The 21,857-nt window shown below is 46.0% G+C and overlaps 1 protein-coding gene across 2 annotated transcripts in view; it reads right to left on the bottom strand.

Annotated features, from left to right (window-relative positions):
* Nucleotides 1-15,140: 15,140 nt before the first annotated feature.
* The window catches only part of LOC129708403 (E3 ubiquitin/ISG15 ligase TRIM25-like), a 37,505-nt gene continuing 30,788 nt past the window's right edge, over nt 15,141-21,857 (bottom strand). Inside the window, exons 6-8 of one of the 2 annotated variants that reach the window (XM_055654127.1) lie at nt 21,657-21,743; nt 21,161-21,253; nt 15,141-17,566 (exon numbers count right to left, since the gene is read on the bottom strand). In XM_055654127.1, coding sequence (XP_055510102.1) covers nt 17,034-17,566; nt 21,161-21,253; nt 21,657-21,743 — 713 coding nt within the window. In that variant the 3' untranslated portion in view covers nt 15,141-17,033. The remainder of the gene's footprint in view (nt 17,567-21,160; nt 21,254-21,656; nt 21,744-21,857) is intronic. The other variant, XM_055654125.1, reaches the window with a different exon arrangement.

The following is a 21,857-nucleotide window of genomic DNA, read 5'->3' on the forward strand; positions in this document are numbered from 1 at the left end:
TATATATATATTTTCAATCTGTGTGTATATATTTATATATATACACATACATACATATACACACACACACACATTGAAAAAAATATATATATACATTTTTCTTTTCAATCTCTGTGTGTATGTATATATACACACATATACATACACACAGATTGAAAAAATAATATATATATATACACACACACATATATATACGCACACACACACATATATATATACACACATATATATATATATATATATATACATATATATATATATATATAAATATATATATACACACACACACACACATATATATATATATATATATACATATATATATATATATATACACACACATATCTTATATATATAAAACTCAAATCAGTCCGCCTGCCGCCGTACGGCGTCCGCCGCGTTTCTTCCTTTGACGCTCCGCAACTCCGAAACCGGACGCAGAATCTACGAGATATTTTCCATTTCGGTAGAGATTTCGCTTTTCTTTCTAAGTATCTGCTCCTCGTTACATTTTGTCGTGTTTAAGTACGCTTTTTTAATCAAATCCTACACCCCCCCCCACCACCTCAATATTTCAAAAAAAAACTGGATTCTAACCCACACAAGCAGCTCCCTGTGAACGTTCCATCGTGTGATGTCACAATGCCCTATGCTCACAGATGGCCAATCGGAATGGATTCATTTACATATGCCTTTGCAGGAGCCCAGCCCCGGTGAACCATCGTGTGATGTCACAATGCCCAATGCTCAAATACATTGTTGCCATAGAGAACGCTCAGCGATTATTCAAATTCTTCACTAACTGTCATTTATGATTTGCTTGTGAAGTGAAAAGTCCTGAATTGCATTCCCCCCCCCACCACCTCAATATTTCAAAAAAAAAAACTGGATTCTAACCCACACAAGCAGCTCCCTGTGAACGTTCCATCGTGTGTGGTCACAATGCCCTATGCTCACAGATGGCCAATCGGAATGGATTCATTTACATATGCCTTTGCAGGAGCCACAGCCCCGGTGAACATTCCATCGTGTGATGTCACAATGCCCAATGCTCAAATACATTGTTGCCATAGAGAACGCTCAGCGATTATTCAAATTCTTCACTAACTGTCATTTGTGATTTGCTTGTGAAGTGAAAAGTCCTGAATTGCATTTGTCTGATGCAGGAAGATTGTTCCAGATGTTGGGGAAGTCCAGGACACGCGGGACACAGTTTAAGGGTAAAGGGGAAATCCTTTAGTACTGAGATGAGGGAAACATTTTTCACACAGATAGTGGTGAGTCTCTGGAACTCTCTGCCACAGAAGGTAGTGGAGGCCAGTTCATTGGCTATATTTAAGAGGGAGTTAGATGTGGCCCTTGTGGCTAAAGGGATCAGGGGGTATGCAGAGGGGGGGAGCTGTGAAGGGGATGCTAGGAGACTGCAAGGTGACTTGGATAGGCTGGGTGAGTGGGCAAATGTTTGGCAGATGCAGTATAATGTGGATAAATGTGATGTTATCCATTTTGGTGGCAAAAACGGGAAAGCAGACTATTATCTAAATGGTGGCCGATTGGGAAAGGGGGAGATTCAGCGAGACCTGGGTGTCATGGTACACCAGTCATTGAAGGTAGGCATGCAGGTGCAGCAGGCAGTAAAGAAAGCGAATGGTATGTTAGCTTTCATTGCAAAAGGATTTGAGTATAGGAGCAGGGAGGTTCTACTGCAGTTGTACAGGGTCTTGGTGAGACCACACCTGGAGTATTGCGTGCAGTTTTGGTCTCCAAATCTGAGGAAGGACATTATTGCCATAGAGGGAGTGCAGAGACGGTTCACCAGACTGATTCCTGGGATGTCAGGACTGTCTTATGAAGAAAGAATGGATAGACTTGGTTTATACTCTCTAGAATTTAGGAGACTGAGAGGGGATCTTATAGAAACTTACAAACTTCTTAAGGGGTTGGACAGGCTAGATGCAGGAAGATTGTTCCCGATGTTGGGGAAGTCCAGGACAAGGGGTCATAGTTTAAGGATAAGGGGGAAATCTTTTGTGACCGAGATGAGAAGAACTTTTTTCACACAGAGAATGGTGAATCTCCGGAACTCTCTGCCACAGAGGGTAGTTGAGGCCAGTTCATTGGCTATATTTAAGAGGGAGTTAGATGTGGCCCTTGTGGCTAAGGGGATCAGGGGGGTATGGAGAGAAGGCAGGTACGGGATACTGAGTTGGATGATCAGCCATGATCATATTGAATGGCGGTGCAGGCTCGAAGGGCCGAATGGCCTACTCCTGCACCTAATTTCTATGTTTCTATCAGCCGTGATCATATTGAATGGAGAATGGTGCAGGCTCGAAGGGCCGAATGGCCTACTACTGCACTTAATTTCTATGTTTCTATGTGTCCCTCTCCTCACCCCTCTCCCTCTGCCACCCATCTCTCTCTCCCCCACCCCCCCTTCCCTCTCCTCTCCCCTCTCCCATCCCTCTCTCCCACACCCCCTTCCCTCTCTACCCCACCCCCTACCTTCTCTCCCCCCACACACCTTGCCCCTATCCCTCTGTCCCTCTTCCATCACTCCCGCTACCCCCTCTCCTCCTCCCTCCCCACTCTTTCCCCTCTTTCCCCCCACCCCCCTCCCCCCATCCCACCCTGCTCCACTCCCCTCCCCATCCCCCCTCCCCCAAAGCTCTCTCCCCATTCCTCACCCCCTACCCCGCTCTCCTTTCCCTCCCAAATCTATCCCGTTTCCTCCTCCTCCCCTCCCCTCTTCTCAACCCCCCCCCCCCCCCCCCCCCCCCCCCCCGCAAACGCGCCGTTGGGGAAACAGACCATAGAGGGAGTACAGAGAAAGGTTCAACAGACTTATTCCTGGGATGTCAGGACTGTCTTATGAAGAAAGACTGGATAGACTTGGTTTATACTCTCTAGAATTTAGGAGACTGAGAGGGAATCTTATAGAAACTTACAAAATTCTTAAGGGGTTGGACAGGCTAGATGCAGGAAGATTGTTCCAGATGTTGGGGAAGTCCAGAACAGGGGGTCACAGTTTTAGGATAAGGGGGAAATCCTTTATGACCGAGATGAGAAAAACATTTTTCACACAGAGAGTGGTGAATCTCTGGAATTCTCTGCCACAGAAGGTAGTTGAGGCAAGTTCATTGGCTATATTTAAGAGGGAGTTAGATGTGGCCCTTGTGGCTAAAGGGATCAGGGGGTATGGAGAGAAGGCAGGTACAGGATACTGAGTTGGATGATCATCCTTGATCATATTGAATGGTGGTGCAGGCTCGAAGGGCCGAATGGCCTACTACTGCACTTAATTTCTATGTTTCCCTCTCCTCACCCCTCTCCCTCTCCTCACCCCTCTCCCTCACCCCTCTCCCTCTCTCCCTCACCCCCCTTCCCTCTCTACCCCACCACCTTCCCTTTCTCCACCCGCCCCCTTCCCTCTACCCCTCTCCTCCTCCCTCTCACTCCCCACTCTTTCCCGTCTCTCCCCCCACCCCCTCCCCCTCCTCCCCTCCCCCTCCCCATTCCCCCCTCCCCCACATCTCTCTCCCCATCCCCCTCTCTCTCCCCCCCTACCCCCCGCTCTCCTTTCCCTCCCAAATCTGTCATGTTTCCTCCTCCTCCTCTCCCCTCCCTCCCCTCCCTCACCAACTCACCCCCCCCCCCCCCCACCTGTGAGTTTGGGGGGTGGTTAATTTGAGTGTGATGCCGCAGCCCCTACTCCCCCTCCCCACGCCCCCCCCCCCCACCCGCAAACGCTCTTGGGGAAGCAGACCCAACGGGTCTGCACTTGGTCTGGTATATATATAAAACCCTAATATTGTGAATAAAGCATCCATGAACACAATGTCGAAATATTTTTCCATTCTATATTAGTGTAACCCAATGTAGTGATACATACCTACATATTTAAATTCAGTCGAAGTTAAAGTTGGTCAAATAATATGGGGATCATCTTGCTTTTTTTTTGAGACATGGATTTTTTTTAATGTGAATGTCTCATAATGACACATTTGTGGGTCAGCCGTATATTGCACCAACCCCCACAATTTCAAATAACTCTAAATTGAACTTTATAAACAAGGAAAAAACTTTATATTTCTGTCATTTATGGTAATATTTACATAATTATCATCATTTTGTGCACGACATATACAGGGAGTTGCAGTGTTTTGAAAGTAATGTAAAATACAACATATTTCAGACAATGATAGCCCCACCCCAAAGAACAAAATTTCCAATTTATATACAATAATAAATAAATCGTCATTTGCACTATTTTGTGTGGCTAACAGGAGGTTCTCATACTTCCTCTTGAGTAACCTGCGTTGGGAAAAAAGAATTTTGGCGTGTTCAGGATGTCAAATAGCGTTGGAACTGCATGCAATTTAGCCTCTCATTGGTCTACCTGTTGGAAAACTAGTCAAGTTCAGTGTTCAGAACAAAGATGGCAGGTGGTTGACAAGTACACTAGACTTTGGTGGAGGAGATCTTGTCGACGAGTATTTTGGACCCACTGAAATTACAGAAAATCTCATATTGGATTAACTAAGAAGGAAAAAATGTAGTTATAACTACATATCTGCAGAATGAATGATATATCATTTAAGTGCAATTGTTCAGTTGTTAGGAGATACCTGTATATTGAAGATGCATTTTGCCACTAATATGTCAATTTACCTTCAATGTAGAAGAGCTTATTTAAAACTCCTAATGTAGACTGAGAGAGAGGGGAGGAAGAGAGTGAAAGGCAGATGGGGCAGAGACCGAGATAGCGAGAGACAGGGAGAGAGGAGAGAGAGGGACAGCGAGAGAGAGAGACAGGGAGAGAGAGATAGAAGGGGCAGAGAGAGATGGGGAGAGAGACGGGGGGAGAGGAACGATGGCACGTTAAAACGTATAGCCGCCCCGTTCTGACAGCCGCTGAACCCCGCACCGCACCATTGCACCCTTCTTCACAGCGGCCCAGCGATGTCTCGGCTCTGACAGTTCGAGGGATTTAATCGGTAACTACACTAAGAGCAGCCCCGGGTCGCTGCACTACCCGACTCGAATCTGAGGTTAAAATCTCGTGATGGGTCTGATGTGGCTCTCTCCCCATCTCTCTCTCTGCCCCTTCTCTCTCCCCCTACGTGCACACATACATATGCACATATACATATGCATACATTTATATGCATATATGGAGAGGGAGAAGGGGGGAGAGGCAGAAGGGGGAGAGGGAGAAGGGGGAGAGGGAGAAGGGGGGAGGGAGGAGAGGGGAGAGGGAGAAGGGGAGGGAGAAGGGGGAGGGAGAAGGGGGAGGGAGAAGGAGAGGGAGAAGGAGAGGGAGAAGGGGAGAGGGAGAAGGGGAGAGGGTAGAGTGGGAGAAGGGGGAGAGGGAGAGAGGGAGAAGGGGGGGGAGAGGGAGAGGGAGAGTGGAACGATAGCACATTATAACGCGCAGCCGTCCCATTACGACCAAAGATTATGGAGCAGAGCTCCACTAGTATCTTTGATTGCGACCGCCGCCGCCGCCGAACCCCCCGGCCCACCATTGCACCCAAAGATGATAGAGCAGAGTTATATAATCTTTGATTGCACCCTTCTTCACGGCGGGCTTGTGATCTTTGCTTATGATGTCTCGACAATTCGAGGGACATAATGGGTAACAGCCATCGCCTTCCTTCCCGGACACTAATCTGAGCTCGAAAAATCTCCTGGTCACTGGGCCTAATGTGTCCCGCAGGCCATATTTTGGAGACCAATCCCTTACAAGATCAAAACCAAAAACGTACAGAAGTGTTAAAATTATTGTCTTTATAATTGTGGTGAGTAAAGATCTATTAAAAATAAGTCTAATAACTTTCTAATGTACCGACAAACCTAGTTTCCCAATGGCCGTTGAGGGGAGAACAGAAAATAACATTTTCACGACAGAATAGCGACTGAAAATAATAATAATATTTTCTCACCTTTCGTTTTTATTGGGGAACCTAAAGAATGACAGGTTGGGTTGTCTACATTTACAATTAGAACAATTGATAGCAGAGCAGTGAGATGAAGATTTAGATAAGGACGCCATGACAGTGTGGGGGAAGCCCAATAAAATGCCCAATAAAATGACGTCGACGATCACACACATCATGCTGCACATTTTTCGAGGAGTGGTCTATCTTGCTCCTCTATAATCTTTGCTAATGAGGGTCTAGGATCCAGGGAGGTATAGAGGCCCAGGTCTTGAAACTTGGCAATGAGTTTGGAAAGGATGATTGTGAACCCCAAACTATAGTCCATAAATAGCAGCCTGACATATGTATTCCTATTATCCAGATGATCAGAGCAGAGTGGAGAGCCATTGAGATAGCATCTGTTGTTGACCTGTGTGGTGACAATAGGTACATTCATCCAGTTCCAGTCTGAGGCAGGATTTGACTTTTTTGGGTCCTGACCTAAAACATAGCCTATCAATGTTCTCCAAAGATGCTGCCTGACTCGCTGAGTTATTTAAGCACTTTGTGTCTGATTTTGAAAAACCAGTTTCTGCAGCTCCTTTTTAAGCAGGTGGGAACGTCAGACCAAAGTGAGGGGTTGGAAATGTCTTTGCATACAACAGCTAGTTGTCAGCTCAGATATTTGGTACTGGGCCATGTGCATTGCCCAGATGCTTTATGTGGATTTGGTGTAATGGTATAAGAAGGAAGGGCAGGTGGAAGAGATCAGGAAGGGTAGTGGAATCCAGGGGCCATTGCTGTATGCGATCTTTAATGTTGAAAAGAATGGACTAATTGCAGTGCCAAATTCAGCAGAGTACAAAGTGGAACAGGACTACAGCAGCTTTGTCTTCTAAATTTTGCACTACCAACAGTCCATCGGTGGTGCACTCTTGCTGTCAGATTTTTTATTAAAGTTGCAGTAGACATTTGCAACTTGAATGATCAGTCTTTTGCTTCTTCAGAGCCCAACTTGTGAGAGGTGACACACCTCCCATTAGAATGATCAGCCATGATCATATTGAATGGCAGTGCTGGCTCAAAGAGCCGAATGGCCTACCCCTGCACCTGTTTTCTATGTTTCCAAGTTCAAGAATGCTCAAGAAAATTGGAGCTGCTGCCCATCAAACCTGCCCAACCATTCAGTCTGATCATGATTGTTGTTTGCTTGCCTCTCTTCTGTGCCACTTTTCCATACCCCTCTATTCCCAAACCTAGTATTCCCCAGTAAAGTGTTAATTCAGCTCCACTTCAATACATACTAGACCAAGTGCAGACCCGTTGGGTCTGTTCCCCCAATGTGTGGTTGTGGGGGGGGGGGGGGGGGGGTGGCATGCAGCGTCACACACACTAACTATCCCCCCCCCCGCACTCACGCTAATTAACCCCCTTGATATTATATTAATATTATTAATTTGCTCCTTTTACCCCATAACCACCCTATCTACTGACGCATAGCCCCCAACTTGCAGTCACATCTAGAGAGGGGGGGGGGGGGGTTAGAGAGTGAGGGCAGAGAGAGAAGGGGCAGAGACAGAGAGACACAAAGAGAGGCAAGAGGGATAGTGGGGCGGAGAGGAGGAGAAGAGGGAGGGTGGGTGAGGGGGGAAAGGTGGGGAGGAGGGGAGGAGAGAGAGAGGGTGAGAGAGGGGCAGAGAGAGGGGCAGAGAGAGGGGGTGCTGAGAGGTGGGTGAGGTGGGGAGCAGGGAGGGGGAGGGAGGGTGGAGGGAAAGAGGGTAGGGGGTGTGGAGGGGAGGGAGGGAGGGTGGGGGAGAGAGGGGGGAGAGAGGGGAGGAGAGGGGGGAGGGGAGAGGAGAGGGGTGTGCTGAGAGGGGGGGGAGGTGAGGGGGTGAGGGAGGGGAGGGGGAAAGGTGGGGAGCGGGGAGGGAGGGTGGAGGGAAGGGGGCAGGGGTGTGTGGATGGGAGGAGGGGTTTAGGGGAGGGACGGTAGGGGAGGAGGGGGAGAGAAAAAGAGGGGAGTGAGAGAGAGGGGGGGGGGGGGGAGGAGAGGAGGAGGGGGGGGGGGGGAGGAGAGAGGAGGGGTGTCTTTTTACTTCAACCCAAACAACCATTTGCAGTGCATTTTTTACTCAAACTCACCATATTTTCATTTTCAAACCTCATGGGTACTCACAGCTGTGGAGACATTTGTTCAGTGTTATTCAGAGCTCTGATAGAGGCACACCACTTGCAGAGACTGATTGAGGCACACCACTTCCTGGTTTATAGTCCCTCCCCCTCCCTCCAGCAGGGGCAGCAGAGAGAATGGGGAATTTTGTAAAAACATTAATATCTCTGTCATGTTTCATCGACGAGAAAAATCCTCAGCACACATGCGGCGGTGGGGGGCTCTGAGCGAGGTGGCCAAAAATGACGGCCGTAGGTGGCGGCGTTCTCTCGGAAATCGCAGCACAGATCGCCAAAACGGTCAAGAACAGACTTTTTGTAATATATACTAGACCAAGTGCAGACCCGTTGGGTCTGTTCCCCCAACGTGCGGTTGTGGGGGGGGGAGGCGGCATGCAGCATCACACAATAACTACCCCCCCCACACTCATGCTAATTACCCCCCCTTGATATTATATTAATATTAATTTGCTCCTTTTACCCCATAACCAGCCTATCTACTGACACATAGCCCCCAACTTGCAGTCACATCTAGAGAGAGGGCGGGGGAAGAAGGGAGGAGAGGAGAGAGAGGGGAGGGTGGAGAGAGGGGGACAGAGAGGGTGTGCTGAGAGGGGGGGTGAGATGAGGGTAGGGGGAGAGGTGGGGAGCAGGGAGGGAGGGGGAGGGAGGGTGGAGGGAAGGGGGGTAGGGGTGTGTGTGAAGGGAGGGATGGTGGGGAAGTGATGGAGGGGAGGAAAAAGAGAGAGAGAGAGAGGGGGGGGAGAGAGAGGGAGGGAGAGGGAGAGAGAGGGAGAGAGAGGGAGAGGGGGGGGGGGGGAGGGGGGGGGGGAGGAGGGAGGGGGGGGGGGGGAGGGGAGGGGGAGAGGGGGAGAGGGGAGGGGGGGGGGGGGAGTGGGGGGGAGAGAGGGGAGGGGGGGAGAGGGAGGAGGAGGGGGGGGGGGGGGGGGAGGAGAGAGGAGGAGGGGAGAGAGAGAGAGTGCCTTTTTAATTCAACCCAAACAACCATTTGCAGGCAATGCTTTTTTACTTCAAACTAACTATATTTTCATCTTCAAACCAAATTAAGGGTACTCACAGTGCTGTAGACATTTGTTCAGTGTCATTCAGAGCTCAGAGTTACAGAGACTAATTGACAGAGCTCCAGCTTGCAGAGACTAATTGAGGCACACCACTTCCTGGTTTTATAGCCCCTTCCCCTGCCTCCAGCGGGGACAGCAGAGAGAATGGGGAAGTTTGTAAAAACATTAATATCTCTGTTATTTTTCATCGACAGGAAAAATCCTCGGCACACATACGGCGGATGACACATCTGAGCAAGGTGGCCAAAAATGACGGCCTTAGGTGGCGGCGTTCTCTCGGAACAGACTTTTAGTAATATAGATATATATAGAAGATATCTGAGGACGCTGGGAAGTTAGAGTTGACATTGCAGGTGCCCTCACAGAGATTGATGAGTCATTGTTAAATAAGAAGGAACTGCAGATGGTTTCTTTACTCAGAGAGTGGTAGTGGTGTGGAATGAGCTTCCAGTGGAAGTGGTGGAGGCAGGTTCGATGGTATCATTTAAAAATAAATTGGATAGGCATATGGATGAGAAGGGAATGGAGGGTTATGGTATGAGTGCAGGCAGGTGGGACTAAGGGAAAAAATTGTTCGCCACGGACTTGTAGGGCCGAGATGGCCTGGTTCTGTGCTGTAATTGTTATATGGTTATATGGTTTGGTCATGTCATATCCATGTTCTCCAGGGATGCTGCCTGACCCACTGAGTTACTACAGCATTTTAGACAATAGACAGTAGGCCATTTGGCCCTTTGAGCCAGCACTGCCATTCAATGTGTTCATGGCTGATCATCCCCAATCAGTACCCCATTCCTGCCTTCTCCCCATATCCCCTGACTCCGCTATTTTTAAGAGCCCCATCTAGCCCTCTTGAAAGCATCCAGAGGACCTGCCTCCACCGCCCTTTGAGGCAGAGAATTCCACAGACTCACCACTCTCTGTGAGAAAAATGTTTCCTCGTCTCCGTTTTAAATGGCTTACTCCTTAAACTGTTGCCCCTGGTTCTGGACTCCCCCAACATCGGGAACTTGTTTCCTGCCTCTAGCGTGTCCAAACCCTTAACAATCTTATATGTGTCTTTCTGTGGTTTATGGAGCCATCTGCTGTGGAAATGTTGAATAACAGTTCAACATAACAATATTGATTAGTAGGACTGGATGTTACAATCCCTAAGGTTTTTCACTACAATTGACATTTGATATATTTGGGGATGACCACTAGGTGATCTTTCTACCAATCACACATCTTCAGTTGTGTACCTCAATGTCACTGGGTGTTTCAGCCTTTTATCACAAGACACCCTCAGTCGAGGCAGGCCCACCGCAGGGTGATCAGCCCTGGGTGTGTGTCTTATGGTTAGCCTCTAGATGGTCACGTAGCAGTCCAGACAGCATATTTTTTCCAGCCACAGCCATTAACTTCTCCATTCGGCTTTCTTCCTTCCATCTTCCTCTCTACCGCTGACTGTGGCTGGTAGGGCTCTGGACTCGTGTCCGTTGGTGGGACAGTACTTGATCGAGCTTCGCCTGGGGTGCTGATACCCTGTGGACTGTGGTGGTGAACCTGCCACTGGGTTTCACTCGACTGATTTTGCCTACCTCTTAAAAAGTAATGGTCAAGGCGAGGCCCCACACCAAGCTCTCCCAGGCACTTTTCCCTGCCCTGGTGGATCTCGAGACCCGTCTCTGATGTTATCTTTTCCCAGCCAAGGATGCAGCTTCATAGCTTATGTCCTGCCGGTGCTGCTGCTTTGTCAATTGCTGTTCTAGTTGTCTTATTCATAGTCAATTCCTTCCATAGCAATATACAGTACATGTAATATAATAGGTAGATCAACCTTGATTGAATGGCGGAGTATACTTGATGGGCCGAATGGTCTAATTCCGCTCATATCACGAATGAACTTATGCATAACATAACATCAGTCCAAATTGTTTTGTAGGTCATTCATTCTAGGGGTTGTGCTGGGATTCAGAACACCTTGCAGATACATTGTTATGGTCAAATGCCTCTTGTGCTGTCTACTGAGGTAATAACCACTGACATTTTCATCCCAGCCTTCCCACTTACTTTGAAAATCAAAATAAAATTGTGGAATCTGGTCTGAAATAGAACATAGAAATAGTATCAGACAGGAATGGGCCCTTTAGCCCACAATGTTTGTGCCGAACATGATGCCGAGCTTAATTGTCAATAGTCAGATTTATTCGTCACATAGACAATAAAGTGCAGTGAAATGAACTTGCCAGCAGCGGCACAATAAAAAAGAACACACAATACACAATAAAAATTTAACACAAACATCCACCACAGCATTCATCACTGTGGTGGAAGGCACAAAGTTCAGTCAGTCCTCCTCCACTTTCCCCCATGGTTGGGACCACAAACCTCCGCAGTTGCCGCTGCGGACGACCAGATGTACAGGCAAGGTAAGTCCCGATTCGGTGCTTCCCTACTGGAGATCGTGGCTTCAAGATGTTGTATGACGCGGGCCGGCGGTTGGAGCTCTACTCCAGGGATGCCCGGCAAGGGATCCCCCTCCGGATGGTAAGTCCCCGCCGCGCCCGCAGTTAGAAGCACCGCAGACCACGGCTTCAGGCTGCCGCGGGCCAGCAATCGGAGCACTCCCTTCTGGCGACCCCCAGCGAGAGCTCGCCCGCTCTGCGATGAAAAGTCCACGCTGCGCCCTCTGCTGAAGCTCCGGGCCCGACTCCGGGGAAAGACCACACCAATCCTTGGTGTTAAGCCACGAGGAAGGCGCCATGGAAAAAGTTGCCTCTGTGGAGGAGGCAACCGAAAGCAGTTCCCCCTTACCCCCCCCCCCTCACCACCCCCACATGAGACGCACCGAGAGACATTAAAACAAACATTTGGACACTAAAAAAACAAAAAAAGTAGAAATGACTAACACGCTGCTGGCAGGGCAGCCGTCTCGCACCGCCCCTACCGACTAACTGATCTCACCTGCCTGTACACAATCCATATCTCTCTATTCACTGCACTTCCATGTGTCTATCTAAATGCCACTATCGTATCTTCCTCCACCATCATTCCTGGCAGTACATTCCAGACCCCACCACTCTGCGTAAAGAAATTGCCCTGCAAATTTCCCCCTCTCACCTTACAGCTATGCTTATTGTTGGACATTTCCACCCTAGGAAAAGTTTCTGACTGTCTTACCTGATCTATGTCTCTCAGACACAAAAAGCTGAAGTAACTCAGTGGGTCAGGCAGCATTTCTGGAGAAAAGGAATAGGTGACGTTTTGAGCTGTCTGATCTTCAAATGTTCTCATTATTTTAGATACTAATATTAAGCATCCACAACTCCTCAAAACCATCCAAATCTATCCAAACTCTCCCTGTTGCTGAACTCCTCTAATCCAGGCAGCATTCTGGTAAACCTCATCTGCATCCACATCTTTCCTGTAATGAGGCGACCAGAACTGCATGCAATACTCCAAATGTGGCCTAATAAAAGCCATACAGCTACATCATGACTTCCTGACTCTTATATTCAATGCCCCTATCAATTAAGTCAAGTGTATCATATGCCTTCATCATCACCCTATCTGCTTGTGCTGCCACCTTTAGTGAGCTACGAACTTGGCCTCCAAAATCCCTCTGCACATCAATGTTAGGGTTCCTACCATTAACTATACCCCTTACATTCAACCTCCCAATGTGCAACACCTCACAGTTGCTTGTGTTAAACTCCATCTGCCAGTGCCAGTCATTGAAATCACTCAGCCATGCAGACTCCCTAAGGAAACATACCACACATGATCAACCTGTACACTGAAGAAGGAACTTTCCTCATGGTTCAGGTTATTGATGGGAGCCCATCTGGGCACAGATAAAGTTAACTGCAGCCTGGACTCGAAGGAAGCAAGCAGTGCTGGCAAAGCAATGTCTGATATAAGACACCCATTTTTCAGAGACAACTGGATAAAGCCATCGTCCCATGCTGCACATTGGGAGACACACCACTAATCCGCTATGGCCACATTCCTGTGGTGAAGAAGATGAGTGTCAAAGTGATGGAATTTGAACTGCATCAGTAGTGCAGAACCCTGGCTGTTAGTCCAGTAACTAAACCACTGTGATGTATTTCCAGTCCAATGAGTTGGGGTTCACACCCAATGAAAATGAGAAATTGATCAGTGCATGAGATCCTTAGTTATAGGTGCAGAATTAGGTCATTCAGCCCATCAAGTCTACTCCACCATTGAATCATGGCTGATCTATCTTTCCCACTTAACCCTATTTTCCTGCCTTCTCCCCATAACCACTGACACCCTTACTAATCAATAATCTGTCAATCTCCATCTTAAACATATCCATTGCCTTGGACTCTGCAGCCTTCTGTGGCAATGGATTCCACAGGTTCACCACCCCTGACTAAAGTGCAGCCTCGAAGGATAGTTAAAGCAATGTGGTTAAAATGAAAATGTGGTTAAATTGTGAATCCCACTGGAAAACCGGGTAGTCTCAAAAAACAGCAACTTCTTGTTGTGAGGCTTTGTTGGATGCTAGAAGCAGGAACAAGAACAGAAACTGGGAAAGTTAATTCCACAACTGAAAGCAAAAGCTTTATATTTTCTGTAAATCAGGACCCTCATAAAATTGACAGTGGAGAAGGACAATTTAGCTCTTTTATAATAACAGTTTAATAAAAAGTTGTTAGTTATGAAGAGTAAAAACAGATTTAGGAAAAGAAAGACATTGAGCAGTCAAGTGAAAATCAAAATTGTTGGTAAGAAAATACGGATAAATGTCAATGGTTCAATTTGGAACAAGCAAGATCCAAGGCAGTATATCAGCTTTTACTTTAATCATACACGTACATTCCAGTCTTTATTTAGCACCCTATAATAATGAAAGCGGTTATTAAACATGCTTCGTTACACTGTCTGGGAGAATTATTTCGTCGTTGTTCAGCCAGTTTGGTGCCAAAGAACAGCTGAAGGTAGCAGGAGCCAGGAAAGGGGAAGTTCTCAACATTACTTTCTTCCTGAATATAAATTCAGGACCCAATTAAATTAAGTTCACTTAAATACTTACATCTTGCTAAAAGTTAAAATTGACAGCCTTACACCTTGAAAAAGGGTTTCTTCACCGCCAAAGAGGGAAACCATCAGATAACTCCCCGGGTCATGCAGATAAATACTAGACATCGAATTAAGATTTGGTTGAATCTCATAAGATTAAACTTTTTGCAGTATTTATTTCAAATGCTTTGTGGATTTTCACGACAGCTGGAATTAACAAACCAGTTACAATTCAAGGTGCTTCAAAGTACAGTTTAAATGGTTGTACTTCTACTGAAAATGGAACTTGATGATTTATGCCGAAACATTGTCACTGTATGGTGAAATTATGCTGGCATGAAATTGTGATACAAAGTGGGTGATTGATTTGGGATGGTGGATGAATTGGCTTTGACTGGTTTGCACAAAATTACTTAATTTCTAGGATTTATTTTTACCATGGACTGTTGTTGAACAATAATGAATTGTCAACAAAAGTGAAAATGCCCATAAATATCTTCATCTTTCCTTATAACTTTTACAGGGTTAGGATCAAAGCAAATGTCAAATGCAACACCTCTGTCTGGCGGACAAAATATGTAATTATGTTTAGCATCAGTACATTTACAGTTTAGAGGTATTGCATATAGTATATCAAACGCATGGTCAAAATCTCAGGATTCAAGTTGCAGACCGAATCAGATATGATTGTTCTTAAATGACTGATCCAATATCAGACAATGGCAGCTGACATGATCCTTTCTCTGTTATCATCCACTGCGATTTTGGTCAGCATGGACAAGGAGGCCCAAAAGGCCTGTTTTTGTGCTATACAGCTTTATGACTATCACTGTTAAAAAAAAATGAGAGACTGAGATCAGCTGCTACCTCTGAATCTGATTTTCTCTGAAGAAGGGTTCTAACCGAAGGGTTCTGACCATAGCTACAACTGTCCATTCCCACCACTGATGCTCTCCGACCCACCGAGTTCTTCCAAAACTTTCCATTCACTCAGAGATAGCCTCAAAATCTTCTGTGACGCATATCATAATTTCTTTATTTTTCATGCTGCCAGTCACATTTCAGAAGTTTACATTATTTTTCTCCAACTTTAGTTGAAATCTATTTAAATCAGTTCAGTATAACTTAGCAACAATATTTAATGTTTGACATAAATTAATTTAACAGTAAAATAAAAAGACACATCACATTACATATTCACTTTGGTAGCAAAAAAAGGAAGGCAGATTATTATCTAAATGGTGTCAAGTTGGGAAAAGGGGAAGTACAACGGAATCTGGGGGTCCTTGTTCATCAGTCAATGAAAGTAAGCATGCAGGTACAGCAGGCAGTGAAGAAAACAAATGGCATGTTGGCCTTCATAACAAGATGAGATGAGTATAGGAGCAACGAGGTCCCTCTGCAGTTGTATAGGGCCCTAAGGAGACCACACCTGGAGTATTGTGTGCAGTTTTGGTCCCCTAATTTGAGAAAGGACATTCTTGCTATTGAGAGAGTGCAGTGTAGGTTCACAAGGTTAATTCCCGGGATGGCGGGACTGTCATATGCTGAGAGAATGGAGCGGCTGGGCTTGTATACTGGAATTTAGAAGGATGAGAGGAAATCTTATTGAAACATATACGATTATTAAGGGTTTGGACAGGCTAGATGAGAGGGGATCTTATTGAAACATATAAGATTATTAAGGGTTTGGACACACAAGAGGCAGTAAACATGTTCCCGATGTCGGGGGAGTCCAGAACCAGGGGCCACAGTTTAAGAATAAGGGGTAAGTCATTTAGAACGGAGGAAACACTTTTTCACCCAGAGAGTTGTGAGTGTGAAATTCTCTGCCTCAGAGGGTGGTGGAGGCCATTTCTCTGGATACTTTCAAGAGATAGCTGGATAGGGCTCTTAAAGATAGCGGAGTCAGGGGATATGGGGATAAGGCAGGGATGGGGTACTGATTGTGGATGATCAGTCATGATCACATTGAATGGCGGTGCTGGCTCGATGGATCGAATGCCCTACTCCTGCACCTATTGTCTATTGAAATGATTTGAGTTTAAAATTCAATTTGGAAAATGTTAAATTGATACTGAATAAATGGTTTGGGTCCTTGTGTGGTGGCATTAATAATATATTATTTTATTTCTGTTGAGCTTTTAGACATGGTAAGATGTTACACGAGCAAGCGCTGTAAGGCGGCAACTCTACCACTGCGCCACCGTGCTGTCTCCATAAATATCAACATTAATTGGAGTGTTCAGTTTAGAGATACAGCGGGGAAACACCGAGTCCGCACCGACCAGCGATCCCCGCACAAAAACACTATCACACACACACACCAGGGACAATTTAACCAAGCCAATTAACCTACAAACATGTATGTCTTTAGTGTGAGAGGAAACAGACACAGGTCACGGGGAGAACGTAGAAACCCAGTTCAACCTTGTAAGGCAGCAACTCTACCACTGCTCTATGATACCCATTGTTTGGTTGTTACAGCATTGTTATACAGCATCATTGGTGAGATTGTTACCTTGGAAAAGGAACATTGCAGTGCAGAAACTGGGAATTAGGCCCAACTGGTCACTACTACACTTTCCAAAGTGTTCTACTCTGCTCCAGCTGAATCTATTAATAGTTGCATCAATTATTTTCTCCCTCATGTACTTATGTAACTTCCTCTTAAGTGCATCCATCTTTCATAACCTTGAGATCCACATTCCCCCTTCTTTTTGTGGCGGCATTCCTAGATGTGGGAATGGTAGACAGCAGTTGGTGAGATTGCCTTTCTCTCGAAACATCCAACCTAAATTAACATGCATTCACCCTGAAATAACTTTTGCTAACTCAGCTGGCAGATACTGAGGGATGTTCCCAGGAATACAAAAAATGCAGGATACACAGGCTCTGTAAAAACAGTTTTGAATCGGTGTATGAGACTCATTGTGTTACCGATACCAAAGAAGTCCAGTGTCCCCTCAGAGTAGTCAAGATAGACCCCAATCCGTTGCTGCCTCCCTGACTGGAGGATGACCTCTTGTTTATTGTGAAGAGCAGAGAACTTGCTGTTGCTGTACAAGAGGCACCAGGAGAGATCGTTCCGCCCAATCAGGCAGCTCATATTCGACCCTTTCCTCCTAATTCCGCTGTAGGTGATTCCAATTCCCGCCCAGTGTCCATTCACTTCCACCTCCCAGTAGCAGCGGCCCTCCGATATGCCCTGGGCACACAAAACTTGGGGGAAGCCGTTGAATCTCTCATGGTGTTCAGGATAGGGGACACAGTCGGGATCAACATCCGTCACCGTACAGCTGTCCTCCGAGAGGAGAAGATGCTTGTGTGCTGTGTTGGGGTCAAATGTCAAACAAAGGGCATCTGAGGGCACAGAAGAAAACAATTAATGCTCTGATCCTTATAGCAGTCTTGAGGATATTGGGGTACGGTTCAGCAATGCGCAAAAATCTAGCGTTAATGTATTTCCTTGTGTTACGCGGCCACTTGAGATTTCTTTGCTTTTTACCGTGTTGTGGCTTTAATTGTTCTAATATTGAAAGACTGACCAGACCCAACAGACCCTGTATGAAGGCCAGGAGTAGAAAAAGATTTGAGGTCCTCAGCTGGAGTTACATAAAATATACCATGCAAATGTAGACCACTCTGGCTGATTGGTCTATGTTTATACTCTTCCCACTCTTCTTTCCAATCCATCAGCTTAATTTTCCAACGAGAGTCGATTTTCAGTTCCCTACATTACAACAGTGGCTGTAAAGCACTGTTGAACATTCTGATGTCATAATAGGCACCACATGATTGGCAAAAAGGAGCCAGGCTCTTTCCATTAATGTATCTTCATCTTAGCTGGACCTACAGGCAGCAGTTCGGGTGGGCAATGATCCAGGGCCGGCCTTAGAGGGTGCAGGGCCCAATTGGGAACAATTTTGGTGAACCCCAGATTCACAGCCAAGGTACGTCAGCCCAGTTATTTAGTATATATTATGAAATTGTACACTAGGTGCTATGTGAATCTCTTCTGCTCCCCCCCCGTTTGACTGTCAGTAGCTCCACTGGCTTCCAACCTTTACCGTAGCAGCTAATTACCATTAAACTGCATTATGTGATTGGACACAATGCCCTTGGAGACAGCGGCTGATTGGATGGGAGGAGACCTATTTGTTGATTGGACGGGAATTTTAAGGCAAGCTGGTTGGTGATTGGATGCAACCACCTTAGAGACAGGGATGGATTAGCCGCCAAATAGTATTGTCAAATAGGAAAACAAAAATCACTGGTCGGTGCGAACTCAGTAAACTATCTAGTTCTATCTCCAAACTAAACAGTATAACATGCAGGTACATTAATTTAAAATAAAATTCAGTAATTATTCCGAATGATTTCTCACTGTGTAAAGCTCAATATCTGACCAATTTCTGTTTACCACGTTTGGTCCGCCGTGAGCATTTTTCTCTCCCAAAACAGTTCATATCTAGCAAACCGATCTACGAACCAGACAGCAGTTGGACGCAGTCATAGAAATATAGAAAGGAGGTGCAGGAGTAGACCATTCGGCCCTTCGAGCCTGCACCGCCATTCAATATGATCATGGCTGATCATCCAACTCAGTATCCTGTACCTGCTTTCTCTCCATACCCCCTGATCCCTTTAGCCACAAGGGCCACATCTAACTCCCTCTTAAATATAGCCAATGAATTGGCCTCAACTACATTCTGTGGCAGAGAATTCCAGAGATTCACCACTCTCTGTGTAAAAAATGTTTTTCTCATCTCAGTCCCAAAAGATTTCCCCTTAATCCTTAAACTGTGACCCCTTGTTCTGGACTTCCCCAACATCGGGAACAATCTTCCTGCATCTAGCCTGTCCAACCCCTCAATAATTTTGTAAGTTTCTATAAGATCCCCCCTCAATCTTCTAAATTCTAGCCAGTACAAGCCGAGTCTATCCAGTTATTCTTTAAATGAAACTCCTGACATCCCAGGAATCAGTCTGGTGAACCTTCTCTGTACTCCCTCTATGGCAAGAACGTCCTTCCTCAGATTAGGAGCCCAAAACTGTATGCAATACTCCAGGTGTGGTCTCACCAAGACCCTGTACAACTGCAGTAGAACCTCCCTGCTCCTATACTCAAAGCCTTTTGCTATGAATGCTAACATACCATTCGCTTTCTTCACTGCCTGCTGCACCTGCGTGCCTACTTTCAATGACTGGTGTACCATGACACCCAGGTCTTGTTGCATCTCCCCTTTTCCTAATCGGCCACCATTCAGATAATAGTCTACTTTCCTATGTTTGCCACCAAAGTGGATAACCTCACATTTATCCACATTATACTGCATCTGCCATGCATTTGCCCACTCACCCAGCCTATCCAAGTCACCTTGCAGCCTCCTAGTTTAGAGGGGTTTAAAAGGTTTAGAGGGCTTCAGATGGGTTTAGAAGTGTTTAGAGGGGAATAGAGGGGGTTTGGAGGGGTTTAGATGTGTTCAGAGGGGTTTAGAGATGTTATAAGAGATGTTTTCCACGTCAACACAGAGTTGACGTGGAAAAGCTTTTCCCACTGAGAGTAGGGAAGATTCAAACAAGGGGACATGACTTGAGAATTAAGGGACTGAAGTTTAGGGGTAACATGAGGGGGAACTTCTTTACTCAGAGAGTGGTAGCTGTGTGGAATGAGCTTCCAGTAGAGGTGGTGGAGGCAGGTTCGTTTTTATCATTTAAAAATAAATTGGATAGTTATATGGATGGGAAGGGAATGGAGGGTTATGGTCTGAGCGCAGGTATATGGGACTAGGGGAGATTATGTGTTCGGCATGGACTAGAAGGGTCGAGATGGCCTGTTTCCGTGCTGTAATTGTTATATGGTTATATGGTTATACGCCCCCCCCCCCCCCCCCCCCCCCCCCCCCCCCCCCGTGAGAAATTGTATTTCTCTGAAATTGAAGATAGACATAAAGCTGGAGTAACTCAGCAGGACAGGCAGCGCAGCGACTCTGGAGAGAAGACCCTTCTTCAGGCTGAACTGAACTGAACTGAACTCTCGTCGGTGAGAGTACTTGTGATTGTCTGAAGAAGGGTCTTGACCAGAAACGCAACCCTCTCCCCAGAGCCCATTCCCGTCCCGCTGAGCCACCTTCAACTGGGTTTCTCCAGCATTTTTGTCCACCGCAAAACGTCAATGATTCTGGGAATGCCGAGGCGACAGGGTGAGAGAGAGGGAGTGGGAGAGCTAGAGAGAAACGAGATGGGGAGCTAGAGAGAGAGCGCGAGAGAGAGAGAAAGAGGGAGAGAGCAAAACACAGAGAGACACAACGTGGGTCGGTAGGTGAATGACTAACCTGCACACCAAGAAGAAGCCCCTTCTCCCGGTCCGGGGCCCTCATTCATGATGGTGAGTTTAATGAAATTCTCAATGTGTCATGGATCTACATTCCTCAGTAAATGTAATTGTGTTTTAGACAAGTATTAATGACGCCGCGTGAATTTTATTCAAAGGAACACGACGTCATTAATACTTGTTCAAAACACAATAACATTTACTGAGGAATGTGGATGGATGCGTTGATGACATTGTATAACAACCTGTTAACTACTTGCTGTTAAGAAGTGCTAACAGTACTAGTTAACAAATCGTTTGTGTCTGATGGCTGTGCAGCGGTTGTTATACATGTTTGTTTAAAAAAAAAGTCCGGATGGCGAATTAAAAAAAAAATATTTATTTAACAAAGAGAATTCGTATTTCTGTACGAAATATGGAACATTAGTGCGGGGCCCCCCTTAGGCGTGGGCCCAATTGGGAGCAATCGGTCAAATCGGCTTAAGGCCGGCCCTGCAATGATCTATGTGACCAGTTAATTCTCTACAGGTGGGACAGCATCCCAAGGACCATTCTTTGATTTTCCAGTGTGATTATTGTCGACGTTCTTCAATATACAGTAATAAGAGATGCAAACGTACTATGTAAATACTCTGCTCTCTTGCAGATGGAGTCTGGTTTTGTTTCCATGACACATGTGTCTGGTGGGCTGAGGGAGACCGAGACCTCAAGATCTGTGTACAGAACAGAAATCAAATTAGGTTCACATTGCTGAACATGTTCTTTTCCTATATTGAAACTGAGAGTAGGGAATAAAACCCAAAACATTTGCAAGGCAGCTAGAGCATGGGTTGGATATAGATAAAGCTTCCTCCTCACCAACTCATAAACACATTCAGTATAAGTTCGGCACTGCTTAGAAACAGAGTAATGTTCCCTCTATGTTATCCTGACGAACAAACCCAGTGCAGAAATAAAGTTCTCTCTACAACTACCCTGACAAACACTTTTGGGGCAGCGTGACAATAAACTAATCTCAAACTCAAAGTGAAAAAACAGGATAGATACAGAATTAAACTCATCTACTCTGCCCAAAAGCCATTATTAGGACGTACAGTACAGGCTTAACACTGTTACCTTCATGACCAGGTGTCCGGGGAGACGAAGGATGTTGTGTCTGCTGTTTCACTCGAGGCACATCCAGTGCTGGACTGTATCCTGAAGCTGGAAGGCAACATTATAATTTAAGTTTAGTTTGTGTTTCAATAGCATTATTAAAAAAAACACAAAAACAGTAAGGAACATGACATGGGAGTCTGAGTTCTTATGGTGTGGAAA

This window comes from Leucoraja erinacea, chromosome 23 (assembly GCF_028641065.1).
Source record: "Leucoraja erinacea ecotype New England chromosome 23, Leri_hhj_1, whole genome shotgun sequence".
Taxonomy (NCBI): Eukaryota; Metazoa; Chordata; class Chondrichthyes; order Rajiformes; family Rajidae; genus Leucoraja; species Leucoraja erinaceus.